The 12710-nt window shown below is 48.5% G+C and overlaps 1 protein-coding gene across 1 annotated transcript in view; it reads right to left on the bottom strand.

Moving 5' to 3' along the window:
- LOC115548258 (arf-GAP with GTPase, ANK repeat and PH domain-containing protein 3) overlaps positions 1–12710 on the bottom strand; it is a gene marked incomplete in the record, with an annotated part of 58665 nt that overhangs the window by 27348 nt on the left and 18607 nt on the right. The window contains 4 exon segments of the mRNA XM_030362740.1: positions 4907–5062; positions 5947–6074; positions 9692–9826; positions 10180–10321. Coding sequence (XP_030218600.1) covers positions 4907–5062; positions 5947–6074; positions 9692–9826; positions 10180–10321 — 561 coding nt within the window.

The raw sequence follows: 12710 nt of genomic DNA, 5'->3' as shown, positions 1-12710 counted from the left end.
TTCAAATATTCAACAGATTTAGCCAAACATTGCAGTTCCCACAAAATATAGGATGGACAATAAAGGCATTATTTCATATACGTTTTTATATGTGTGTGATATACTTTTTAATAGAGTACCATTGTAAATAAAATACAATACAAGATATACAGCAGTCTATATTTTCTCGATTCACTCATGGTAAAAATAAAAAAAGCGATTATCCCACACTTCATAATCTGTGCACCAAACCTAAAATGAAACATATAAAAGAAAACCTTAAGTAGATAAATAAATACATAAATAATGATTTTGTTGAATGCGGTCGAATAAAAATAAATAGAAAAGCTTCAAATAAAAATAAATAATAACTTAACTACATTCATACAAGTCGGTGCAGCCCAGGATTAATATTCATCACTCTCAGTGTAACCTGGCTATATTTCCTCCACTCCCTCAATGCTAAGCTAATGTTTATGAAGGCCTTCATAAAACTACCCCAGATAATCCTCAATCTACCATAACTCTTTAAATTGCACATATTTATATATATTTTTTATATTTTTATCACATTATCCATCCCGTTCAATAAACCTGCTATTCTGAAAAATGTAACGAAACAAAACGCGATTAAAACGTGTAAGGTAATTCAAACAAAGAAATCAACACAAAGAATCAATCGGAGTGTACTTGGCAACAGTAGTCCACGAGTCCTCATTTTACGGCAAAAGGCAGTGTGATGTCATGTAAAGGTGTGTGTATGTGTGTGTGCGCGTGTGTGTTTATGTGTGCGTGTCCTTTGGATGGGGTGGGAAACAGTTCCAAGAGTGACTTGACTGTTCACACCAACTGAATGGCGTGTCTGAAATGGTTGGGGTTGGGTTGGTGCGTGTCTGGGTGGGAGTTGAGGGGGCATTTCCAGTAGAGAACCTAACACAGTCTGCCTCACTCTGTCGTGCTCGTTTCCACAGTCTATGTCGAGCATGTAAACAGCTTGAGCACTGACCCAACCGTCAGACCGCTAGAAAACACAAGTCGTATGGGTGTCCGTATAGTGCAACTTCTTGAATACATTACCCAGAATGCAAATGGAGCACTACAGGTCAAGCAGCAACGCACTCTAAGTCCACTCAAGTAAATCAATAAACTCCTCCTCCTCCTCTATTGGATTTTGGCAAAGCTTGGGGACTATTTATCTTCTAAGCGTCATGCTGTTCTAATTGGAAGGAGTTGGAAAGCCCTTTTTGTTGAAGATAGGTTGGAAACAGAAGCACAAATCTGAGAAGGTTGAAAACGATGGGAAAGTATATGTATTTTTTTTGTTGCTTTATCGCACTTTAATTGTTTTTCGTTTGTTTGTTACTTAGGAAAGAAATGAAAGAAATGGCTTAATCAATGGAATGTGCGCAATGGATCTATAAAAATACCAAAACAGCAAACAATTATAAATGGTTTTCCAAAATTATGAGAATGTGGGAGGAGAGCTGGAACTTCTTAAAAATATGGCAAACTGCTTGTCGATTTTTGTGCTTTTCAACACAAAACGAACGGACAGACGAGACGCACAAGACAGCCTGAAGACCCCAAGAAACCCTAGACTGATGCCAAAACCGCTATGGTAACTTGACCATGGAAGCACTAAGAAAGATTATGGATACTGCTCTGACACCTAGTGGCCAGGAGGAGTTATGGAAAGTTGGCTTGAGATGACCATGCCTGGTGGACTGAAATGATGCGGGTGAAAAAGCCGGAGAAATTAACCATCTAAATAAAACTTCATCTGCTTTTAGTTTAATGATACTGAATCATAAAAAAAATGCTGAAACATATGAGTTATTAATATACAGCATGACCTAATGGTCTTCGAATGTAACTGATAATTCTGTTTGTATTAATGAAGACTAAAGTTTCAAAATAAGGAGTCCGTTCATAATCGGGACTTTACATCTTTTAACAGAACAAACACATCGGGGAACTATTATGAACTGCTGTGATCGACAGTATATATTTTTTTCAATTTCACGTCCCAACAATTTTTTTATGAAAATAGTTTACACTACGTACTTAACTGTCAACAAAAAGAAAAAACGTTTGAGAATTAGTTTTTTGTGCCAACTACAGTATACAATGAAATATCCTTGTATGCGATGATTTAAGTGGATTTGATATTGGTACTGATGAAGTAGTCTTTCAATTTGTGTCTGATGACATTAAGGCATATGTTCCTTCGATAAGAATCTGTCCAGAAACTCTCCAAAACAACACTGACATACCGAGAGAGTGGGCAGAAGTTATGGCGGGTTTGACTTTTTTGTGTGGTGACCTGCCAGTTATTAGTGACCGGCTCTTTTACAAGAACATCTATTTTTATAGTAAGGGTTCGTTTTTTTGTTCACAAAAAGAAAAGCCAGGCAAGGGGTCGCCTCTAATTAATTGCTTCTGTTGATTTACCATTTTATCCACTTCCCCCCCCCCCCCATACCTAAAAGTGCTCCTCTTTCTCCCCCCCCCCCCCCCCCCCCCCCAAAAGAAAAAGAAGCTCATCATTGCGTGTCAACGTTGCAATCCCGGGATCTTCCAAGTGTCAGTGTGGAAAGTGTCCCTCCCCGCCCCCTGTCCCTCGCCCATCGTCACCCCTCCTCTCCCCAACCGTCCCCACGCCATCCCCCCTCTCCATCAAACCCCCGACCCCCACCCTTCGGCTATCTCCTCCGCCCCACCCACGCCGGTCCTCCCCTCCTTCCCCTCCCTCCCTCCCTCTCCCCCCACTCCCCCCCTCCCCCACCCCCGTCCCTCCCCCGCGTCGCTCCTCAGAAGGTCATGAGCTGAAACTCCCGCTCGGCCTGCCAGTCCGGTACCCACACCGGGTAGGTGGCGTGCTTCGGCATCTCCATGACGACGCGCACGGGGAGGTGGGGCTCGTGTCTCTGGTGGACATGGTTAGTCACTACCTAGCGGGAGGGGAGGGAGGGGGGGGGGGGGGAGGAGAGTGGGGGGTGGAGGAGGAGGAGGAGGAGGAGGAGGAGGAGGGAAAGAACAAGGGGGGAAGCTATAGAGCACATACATACACACACACAACACACGCCGCACAAAGCCTGCACTGCTCTTGGACGCCGCCGCCGCCCAGGGGCGGGGCGGAGCCTCCCCTCTCCGCCCGGGTGAGGGGGGGGGGGGGGGGTGGAGAGGGAGGGAGAGGGGGAGATAGATGGGCGAAGAAGAATAGAGGCAGGAGAGAGAGGTGAGAGAGAGAGAGCGAGAGAGAGAGAGAGAGAGAGAGAGAGAGGGTACCATAGCGAGGAGGTTGTGGTAGCAAGCAGAAAGAGACAGAGAGAGAGAGAGAGAAGAGGGGGAGGAGGAGAGCGGGCGAGGGGGGAAGGTGGCGGGGGGGGGGAGGCAGCAGGGCGGGATAGGGGGGGGGGGAGAGGGGGGCGGTCCTAAGCAGAGAAGGCTGGCCAGGGGGCAGTAACGGTGGAGGAGGAGAGGGAACGGGGCAGAGGCTACGGGTAGAACACAACAAAACAAAAACACAAGGGCAGGCTTATAGGACAGCTGAGGAAGGCAGAGTGCATGTTAGTGCAGGGAAAACACCATCCAGGTAAGAGCTCAGGGCTGACAGGAGAGGGCTCAGAGTGGAGGGTCCGGTGGGGTTGGGTGGGGGGGGCTATAAAGTACATGACACCATTATGGAGGCGGGGGGCGAGGGGGGGGGGCAGGTCTTGGCGCTGGTGTCGTTGTATCGAGGGCCAATTAGGATGCTTGGCACCGGTAGAGGAGGAGGGTGAGGAGGGTGAGGGTGGGGGTGGGTTGGGGGGGTTGGGCAGACAAAAGGGGCGGGGCTGGCACTGGGCTGAGGGGATAGGGAGGAGGGGAAGGACTGGAGGGGAGATAGGTTTCATAGTGGGAGTGGGCGTGGGAATGGGGCGGGGCTTGTCGCGGACCATCTCTTCCCCCCCCCCCCCCCCCACCCCCCTCCGCCAAAAAGTGGGTGTTACTGCAAAGAAAGGATCTAGTAAGGAATAAGAAGGGAGGGGGGAGAGGGGGTGGAGGGGAGGGCAAAGATTTAGACAGAGCCGAGGGTCCAGGTTTGTAGAGAGAGGTGGGGTCTCTGAAGAGGTGTGTTTGGTTTACCTCTCAGACGTTTAGGGAAGAAAATACAAAAGCGTGTTTTGCCCCCACAGTGAAAGAGTTGGTGTTTGCTTTTATCAGAGCAGAATAAAGGGAGAGAGAGAGAGAGAGAGAGAGAGAGAGAGAGAGAGAGAGAGAGAGAGAGAGAGAGAGAGAGAGAGAGAGAGACAGAGACAGAGACAGAGAGAGAGAGAGAGAGAGAGAGAGAGAGAGAGAGACAGAGACAGAGACAGAGAGAGAGAGAGACAGAGAGACAGAGACAGAGAGAAAGAAAGAAAGAAAGAAAGAAAGAAAGAAAGAAAGAAAGAAAGAAAGAAAGAAAGAAAGAACGGAAGAAAGAAAGAAAGAAAGAAAGAGAGAAAGAGAAAAATAAAGAGAGAATTAAAGAGATAAATAAAGGGAGAAAGAAGAGGGATAGAAAGGAAAATGTGTTTTTTTGCTTTCACGCAGTGTTTTCTTCGCCTCATTTTTTATCTATTTGTTTATATTCTTTATGTTCTTAAACACTCCGTTCCCCCACTAAGTCTCGGGGTCGCCAGCGCAGTACTCCTGCCTTCAGGTGCTGGGACAAGGGGGGGGGTGGGGGGGGGGGGGGGAGAGAGGGAGAGGGAGGCGGGCTTTGGATTTCCGGGGACGGGCCTCTCTGTCTCCCTCTGGTGGGCAACGTGTTCTCTGCAGCGCACACCCCCACCCTCCCTCCCTCCCTCCCTCCCTCCCTCCCTCCCTCCCTCCCTCCCTCCCTCCCTCCCTCCCTTCAGTAGTGCGAGTGGGTGTTGCTCTGCATCAGCTGGCGCATACTTACTGTGAAAATGTTGGAGCGGCGCTTGGACTGCTTGCGGACGGGCGTGGGCGTGTTGGAGGCGGCGATGGTCTCGATGCGCATCTCCCGCTGGCTGATGCTTGGGGTGGAGGGCACCGAGGAGGAGTAGTCGCCGAAGGCCCCCCCACCGTTGGCCGCCTGGGGGAGGGAGAGGGAGGGGGATGGGAGGGAGGGAGGGAGGGAGGGAGGGGGGGGGGGGGGGGAGAGAGGGAGAGAGGGAGAGGGGAAGGGAGAGAGAGGGAGGGGGAGAGGTGGTGGAGGGAGAGGGGGAGGGAGGGAGGAAGAGGGGGGAGAGAGAGAGGGGGGGGAGGAAGGGGGGAGAGGAGACGGAAGGAGGGAGAGAGTAAGTGTGTGAGTGATTGAGAGAGAGTGAGTGAGTGATAGAGAGAGACAGTCCCAGAAGTGGGTGGAATATTAGATAGGAAAAGAGAGAGAGAGAGAGAGAGAGAGAGAGAGAGAGAGAGAGAGAGAGAGAGAGAGAGAGAGAGAGAGAGAGAGAGAGAGAGAGAGAGAGAGAGAGAGAGAGAGAGCAGCAGGAACCGAAAAGGGGGAGACGTATGAGGTGGAGAAAGAGAGGGAGAGAGAGAGACAAAGGACCGGAAGACGGAGGGATAGATAATGAGGGAGCAGGAATGGAGGTACAATTTGTGTGTCAGGGGAGATGGGAGAGAATCGAGAGATGGGAGGGGGAAAGAACAGATCAATGTTAGGAGGGTAAGTCAGAGAATAACAACCAACGTAGTTTACGGCTGAAACCCAAAACGCTGGCTGAATCTCCCAACCGACGATTTACGTTGCTTGTGTTATAACTCTTGTCTTTATATGCTTACATTTTTTTCAATTAGCGGTGCCCCAAAAAAGTACATGAAACATAAACACCATTAATAGGATAGATGATCATTTTCCATCAGGGTTTAATACAAAAAGAATATATAATACAGTAGGGCCCAACTGTTTTTTTTAAGCTAATTAGCGCTAATAGCTAGCAGCCTAGCCTAGCAGTGAAGGGTTACCCGGGTTACCTGGTTGATGTGGACCGAAGGGATGGACGCCGAGGGGACAGACGAGTGGCTGGGGGAGTTGGGCAGGGACTTGCAGGGGCCGATGGACAGCTGCTGCTTTTTCCTCAGGGCCACCACCTTCTGGGCCACTGCAGACAAGACAACGACAACAGGTCAACAGGCGGTCAAGGCAGCTGGTCAGACCGACTGGCAGGGCCGGACGCCTGTTTGAACATTGGGTTGTCCTGGCCCTCTTCCTGTCACTATAACTCGGTGCTAATGTAAACAGAGTGGGCCGTATATTATGTATGGACATTTATACTCCTCCTGTGGTCATTGTTGTGTAATATATTACAAATAATGATTACCCTTCTAGGTAAACAAATCATGCTAGTTCACATCTCTCGTCTTTCTCTTTTCGTTCCCAATGCATATCACGCTCAGCCTCCCTATGGTTCATAATAGTGAACGATATACTTCATAATAGATCGTTTATAGATCATAGATCATAATAGATTTTTAAGTCTCTGTATTCATTTGCATTGAGGAATGGCAAATGATGCGAAATATGATTCTGCACCCACACCTGTATACGAAAAAATAAAAGAGCATTGACATCTTTTTCATTTGTCTCACAAAATGTTACCAAAGCACGACTAATGCTGCAACCTGCATGCCCTACTAGGCAGGACACCTACCTGCCTCCTACTCAGCCCTTTACGTAAACACAGTCCCACACTGATGTCAAACGCCGGCCACACAAGGACAGAGGGAGAGTTGGTTATATAAACCACCTCGTGGGTGAACACCGAGCAATATCATCTAATACTGCCGAGCAATACCATCTCATACTGCGACGCATACAAATCATCCAAGCTGAGTGATTGAGGGAGGGAGTGAGAGAGTGGGTGAAAGAGACACAGAGACAGAGAGACACATACAGAGACAGAGAGAGAGGGAGGGACAGAGAGCGTGAGAGACAGAGAGCGAGAGACAGAGACACATAGAGACAGAGCGAGCGAGAGACACAGAGAGAGAGAGAGAGAGAGGGAGGGAGAGAGAGAGAGAGAGAGAGAGAGAGAGAGAGAGAGAGAGAGAGAGGCAGAGGGACAGCGAGAGACACAGAGACACAGACATAGAGAGAGACAGAGACAGAGAGCGAGTGACAGAGACAGAGAGAGACAGAGACAGACACAGAGAGAGAGAGAGAGAAAGATATAGAGAGTGAGAGACCCTACTTAAAATAAATTCGATTAATAAAACGAATCCATTATACTCAACCGCACTAACGTGATCCTGATAACGTGAGCCCCCCCCCCCCCCCCCCCCCGAACTCCACCCTGCAGCTCAGGAGTCATGGCTCTCCATGTCCATGCTGCACACAGCCATTTGTCTCAAAGCGGGGAGGAGCGGGGCTGGTGGGGCTGAAGGGGATTGGTTGGGTTTTATCCGGAAGGTGGCGGTGATGATGATAGGGTGGTCAGAGGCATTGGAGGAGAGGGAGGCTGAGCGTGGTATGAATAAGGAACGAGAGAGCCAGACAGCGAGGGGGAAAGAGAGAGAGTGAGAGAGAGAGAGAGAGTGAGAGTGAGAGTGAGAGTGAGAGTGAGAGAGAGAGAGCAAGACACAGAGAGACAGTGAGAGAGAAGGAGAGAGAGACAGAGAGAGAGACAGAGTGAGTGAGCGAAACACAGAGAGAGACAGAGCGGAAGGCAAAAAGACAGAGAGAGAGAGAGAGAGAGAGAGAGAGAGAGAGAGAGAGAGAGAGAGAGAGAGGGGGAGAGAGAGAGAGAGAGAGAGAGAGAGAGAGAGAGAGAGAGAGAGAGAGAGAGAGAGAGAGAGAGAGAGAGAGAGAGAGAGAAAGAGAGAGACAGCAAGAGAGAGACGATATCAAGTCGCAGTGACAGCTGGGGTTCTGCCACGCCGCTGGCTGATGCAACAGGGCTGCCGGGGAGAGGAGAGGAGAGGAGGAGAGGAGAGGAGAAGAGAGGGGAGGAGAGGAGAAGAGAGGGGAAGAGGGGAGAGGAGAGAAGAGGAGAGGAGAGGAGAGGAGAGGAGAGGAGAGGAGAGGAGAGGAGAGGAGAGGGAGAGGGGAAGAGGGGAGAGGAGAGGAGAGGAGAGGAGAGGGAGAGGGGAAGAGGGGAGAGGAGAGGAGAGGAGAGGAGAGGGAGAGGAGATGAGACACAGAGTGTGCCGTTTCTCTGTGTCTTTTAATTATTTTCTAAATGGGGCTTCCGGAAGCAATTAAACGCAGCTTTGTGAGGTGAAAAAAAGGCGAAACAAAAACAAAACAATATACCCGCCCGTGTATCGACAGCCAATGAGCAGCGGCGAGCCAAACCCCTGGCTGCCGTGCGTGTGTAGCGGCTGTGAGTCGGGGCGTGAAGCAGGCTTTCGGAAGCACCGCGGGCCCTGAAGGGGAATCTATTGAAACAAATGGGCTCTTTTTCTAATGACGCCTTTCAGATACTTCAAACGCTTTTTGCATACTTCAAACGCGCGTGACACTTGAATATTCAATGCTGTGGGGCGGCGTGCTTACGGATGCGCCAGACAAAAACATCACAATTTGTGTTTGGAACGCCGTGAAGGATGTTGACGTGCGCGGGGGACACTCGTAGTTCGATGTAAATGTTACGCAACCTCTGATTGTTTATTAATACGCGTCATGTCTCGTTTTATTTCCGCAGCCGGCAGGTTATGAATGGGCCAATGCTCCGGTATGTTCTGCACCCTATGACCGTTTGCTCCTCGTCTCAAATTAAACCCCAAGGTCATGTGAAGACCGTTTTCTTAAAATGGATCCTCATTATTATGACTTCCCAAGGAATAGAAAATGGCGCCTGACCTGGCCTAATCCCAACAGTGTCACATGACCACTGCTTTAGTCACGGGACTGCTGTCAATTCATCAGCGGGACGTGGCTCAGGAAGGTAGAGCGGGTTGGCCTGCTAGTGTCGAGGTGACCCTGAGCAAGATGACTCACCCTAACTGCTCCTGACGAGCTGGCTGTTGCCTTGCCTGGCTGACACCGCCGTCAGTGTTCGAAAGTGTGCATGAATGGGTGATTGTTAGGCAATATTGTAAAGTGCTTTGAGTGGCCACTGGTTCGAAAAGCGCTCTATTAATGCAGACCATGTACCATTTACCATCAACGTTGTTCACCTAAACAAGACCTCGCTCTTCTCTGTGTCGTAAGGTTCATCATCGTCTGCACCATCTTCCTTTTTCCAAAATATAAAGATGATCTAGCTATCGAAATTGACCTCCAAGACTTCAAACCGCGACATCGTCAACAAGAAAACAACAAGACCCTCCTATCCGCCCTGAAACTAGCCCCTGAAACTAGCCCCTGAAACTAGCCCCTGAAACTAGCCCCCTGAAACTAGCCCCTGAAACTAGACCATGAAACTAGCCCCTAAAACTAGCCCCTGAAACTAGCCCCTAAAACTAGTCCCTGAAACTAGCCCCTAAAACTAGCCCCTAAAACTAGCCCCTAAAACTAGCCCCTGAAACTAGCCCCTGAAACTAGCCCCTGAAACTAGCCCCCTGAAACTAGCCCCTGAAACTAGCCCCCTGAAACTAGCCCCCTGAAACTAGCCCCTGAAACTAGCCCCTCAAACTAGCCCCTCAAACTAGTCCCTGAAACTAGTCCCTGAAGCTAGCACCTGACGGGGGCGTCCTCCGACTCAGGACAGCACCAGGTCTGGTGTGTGTGTGTTCGTCTCTGCTGAAATCAGAACAAGAAGAAGAAGCTCTGTCTCACCGTCCTGGAAGACTCTCTCCACGTTGAGGCCGTAGGTGGAGCAGGTTTCGTAGTACGTCGAACGCTTGAGGTCGTTGGACAGCTTCCTGGCCCGCGAGTCGTCGATCACGCGGGGGTTGGCGGCGCTGATGGCATCTAGTAGAGGAGAGGTTTGTTGATAAAGGTTCACCTTTTCAAAACGGTTCATCCTGAAGGGAACTCAGGCCCCGTGTGAGGTGAGGTGAAGTGTTCACGGTAGAGATTTACATTTAGGGCATAGATTCAGGATGTTCATAAAAGTGCCTAGCACTTACCATCGCTAGGTTAGCCCATTCCCCGTATACAACAAAGCTAGCTAGGATAAGATGTTACACAATGCTAAGTATTATTCTTAAGTGCCAGGACGTACGACATACAATAAGTAGGCTATGTAAGAGGGGTGGGGTTGGGGGCTAAAGGGGAAGGCTATGCAGTGTTTAGGTGAACTCTGGACATAGACATTGCCCCACCTTGCGTTCCCACCAGCACCATGGGAACTTCCGCCGTGTTCCTGTAGTTGGACAGACGCTGGAAGTAGTTGTAGACGGTCTGGAAGCTGATCTCGTCCTCCAGGCTGAAGACAAACACCACCGCATCCACCCAGGCGGCGAACTAGGGGGGAAGAGGAGAGGTGGGGAGAGGGAGAAGAGACAGCAGAACAATAAAAAACGTGTTAGAGGAGAATAAATCCCATGTAATTGTCGTCTCCTCAGGGATTAGTGGGGCCGGTGAGACGGTGCCTCGCACAATGCAGACGTGTTTAGAATGCATTGTGATGTTTCTGAGTGCGTGTTTTATTTAACGAAGAAAGAGAGTGGTTTTTAAATATCAGCTTATTAAAGTTGAGGAAACATTTTTAATTTATCCTTGAGAACACACTAGAGGGACGTTTCAATCTTTTAAAAATACCTCATGAATTTGAGGCCCGATTGATTAGAGTATATTAAGATCAGCCGATGCTCTGAAATGCAGCATTATTAAACCGAATCAATCATCACGCAAAAGAGAATCCATTGTGGACTGAAGCTCCATGCACGGACACAAGGGGGCAGTGTTGCGCAAGCCTCGCAGCTCAACAAAACCCACTACGAGGGATGGATATCAATTAACTGTCATGCTCCGGATTCCTTCCCCCCTTCTCTAATGCCCGGTCCTATCAGAGTCAAAAGAACCGCAGATTCTACTGAGGCCTATCATTGTACGTCACGGCAGAACGGGGGAAACATGATACCGTGAGCTGAATACGTAAGTCACACCATTAGCTCCCAAGACCGCGGTTTTAAAGTTGGGAACCCGCAGAGGAGCCGACAGTTGGAAAATAAATGATGACGGTTCTCTCATGTCGCTGCTCCCTTTCATTCGGCATTCACACACGCAGCCAGCCTGCTTAGCCCGCCGGGAATTAATTGCAAATGGAAGCTCTGCGAACTCGGCTCAGTGGTCTCCCATGAGCAGGAGGAGAAACATGACGGAGGCCTTTCATTACCAAGCTAATTATGCAGCCGGCCAGCCGCCAAGCCATGGAGCTAGCATAGCACTCAGACCCGCGCCCGGGCCCAGAGGTATGCTAGCTGCTTATCAACAGCAAGACACACCTGGGCCCTATGATACACAAACAATTGTTGATGCTGCAACCCCTGGCGGCTGTGAGAGCGTGAGCCCTGTCTTGAAACCATTACACCAAAACAACATTTATACAAGGCAGACAACACCTTTCCTTGAGCGGAAAGTGCACCGGCGTTGTAATTAGGTATGCTTATTGTTTCTAGCTGCTGCTACAACTGACAGGTTTGGCCTCCTGTCAGCAACAGAGCTGCGTTTTCTGTCAGCTTTTGGAAAACATCTCCCACGGTTTTGTACAACTTTTTGTTTGACGTGATGCTGACATTTTCGAACTCGAAAGCACCGGTGTTGTGTTTGACATATTTTTAGGGTTACGCACTGTTGCTAACAACTGGCTTGTCATTGTAGCCTAGAAGTTTCCAGGACTTCTCTGTCTCTAAAATAGACTCTGTAGCCACGCAAGGCTATTGGAATTGTTTTGGTGTTCTCGTGAGGACGCAGAGATTGGTCTGGTGCTCTGTTGTAACTTCTCATCCTAGCATACTCCCCGGCTGGGGTGGACAGTAAGTCTACTGAAAACGTTTTCAACGATATCTGTATGCATGTAGATGGACATGAAACAATCTTCGTCATACTTTGGTAAACACCTATGACACATTAATAAAATCAAAGAAATGGGTTATTAAAATAGGATAGAAGAGGGATGAAGAGTGAAACCTCAAAGAATTAAAGGACAACTTGTGGATTTTCCAAACATTTTGGATCTAAGGGACTAATTGAGGACAGCAATTTTTGAAAAAGGCAAATTATTGGGCAAGACCGCTGTAGACGTAATCCGCAAAAGCGGCAATGTCATCCTTTGGCTATTTGACTGGCTCAGAATATAGTCACATTGTGGAAATGATCCCTACGGAGAAAAATTAAAATCTTTACATTCAACCTGATCTTATCTGTTTGTCATTGTGACCAACAGAGTCTCGCTCAAGGAGAAGTCTCGCCAAAGTTGCAGGAAGAGAATGGTGGAAACGTGAGAGAGCTGGAGTTAGGAGTGTTTGTTGTTTTGGACTACAACAAGCGTAGCTTATTGTAATCTTAAGTACTGTGACTGGTACCACTATCATTTTACCCTTCTGCTAATTATTTTTTGTATATATTTTTACATATTTTTATTTGTGATTATCTATTTACTACATAAAACTTGGTATTTTTTGCTGCTATGTTGAGTTGTATGGTTGTTGAGAAACCTAATAATGGTACTCTTGTGTACTTATACAATAAGAATGTAAGCAATTCAGATTCTGATTCTGATTCTGAAGGACAGTTGAGATTGTAAAGACACCAGGAACATTTCCTGCAACCACGATATTTCAGTGCGAGACTTTTCCTTGAGCCATACTCGGTTGTTCACAACAACAAACAGACTGGATCAAAGCAAAGG

The sequence above is a fragment of the Gadus morhua genome, chromosome 8 (genome assembly GCF_902167405.1).
Source record: "Gadus morhua chromosome 8, gadMor3.0, whole genome shotgun sequence".
In the NCBI taxonomy this organism is placed as follows: Eukaryota; Metazoa; Chordata; class Actinopteri; order Gadiformes; family Gadidae; genus Gadus; species Gadus morhua.
This window is presented reverse-complemented; position numbering and strand designations above follow the sequence as displayed.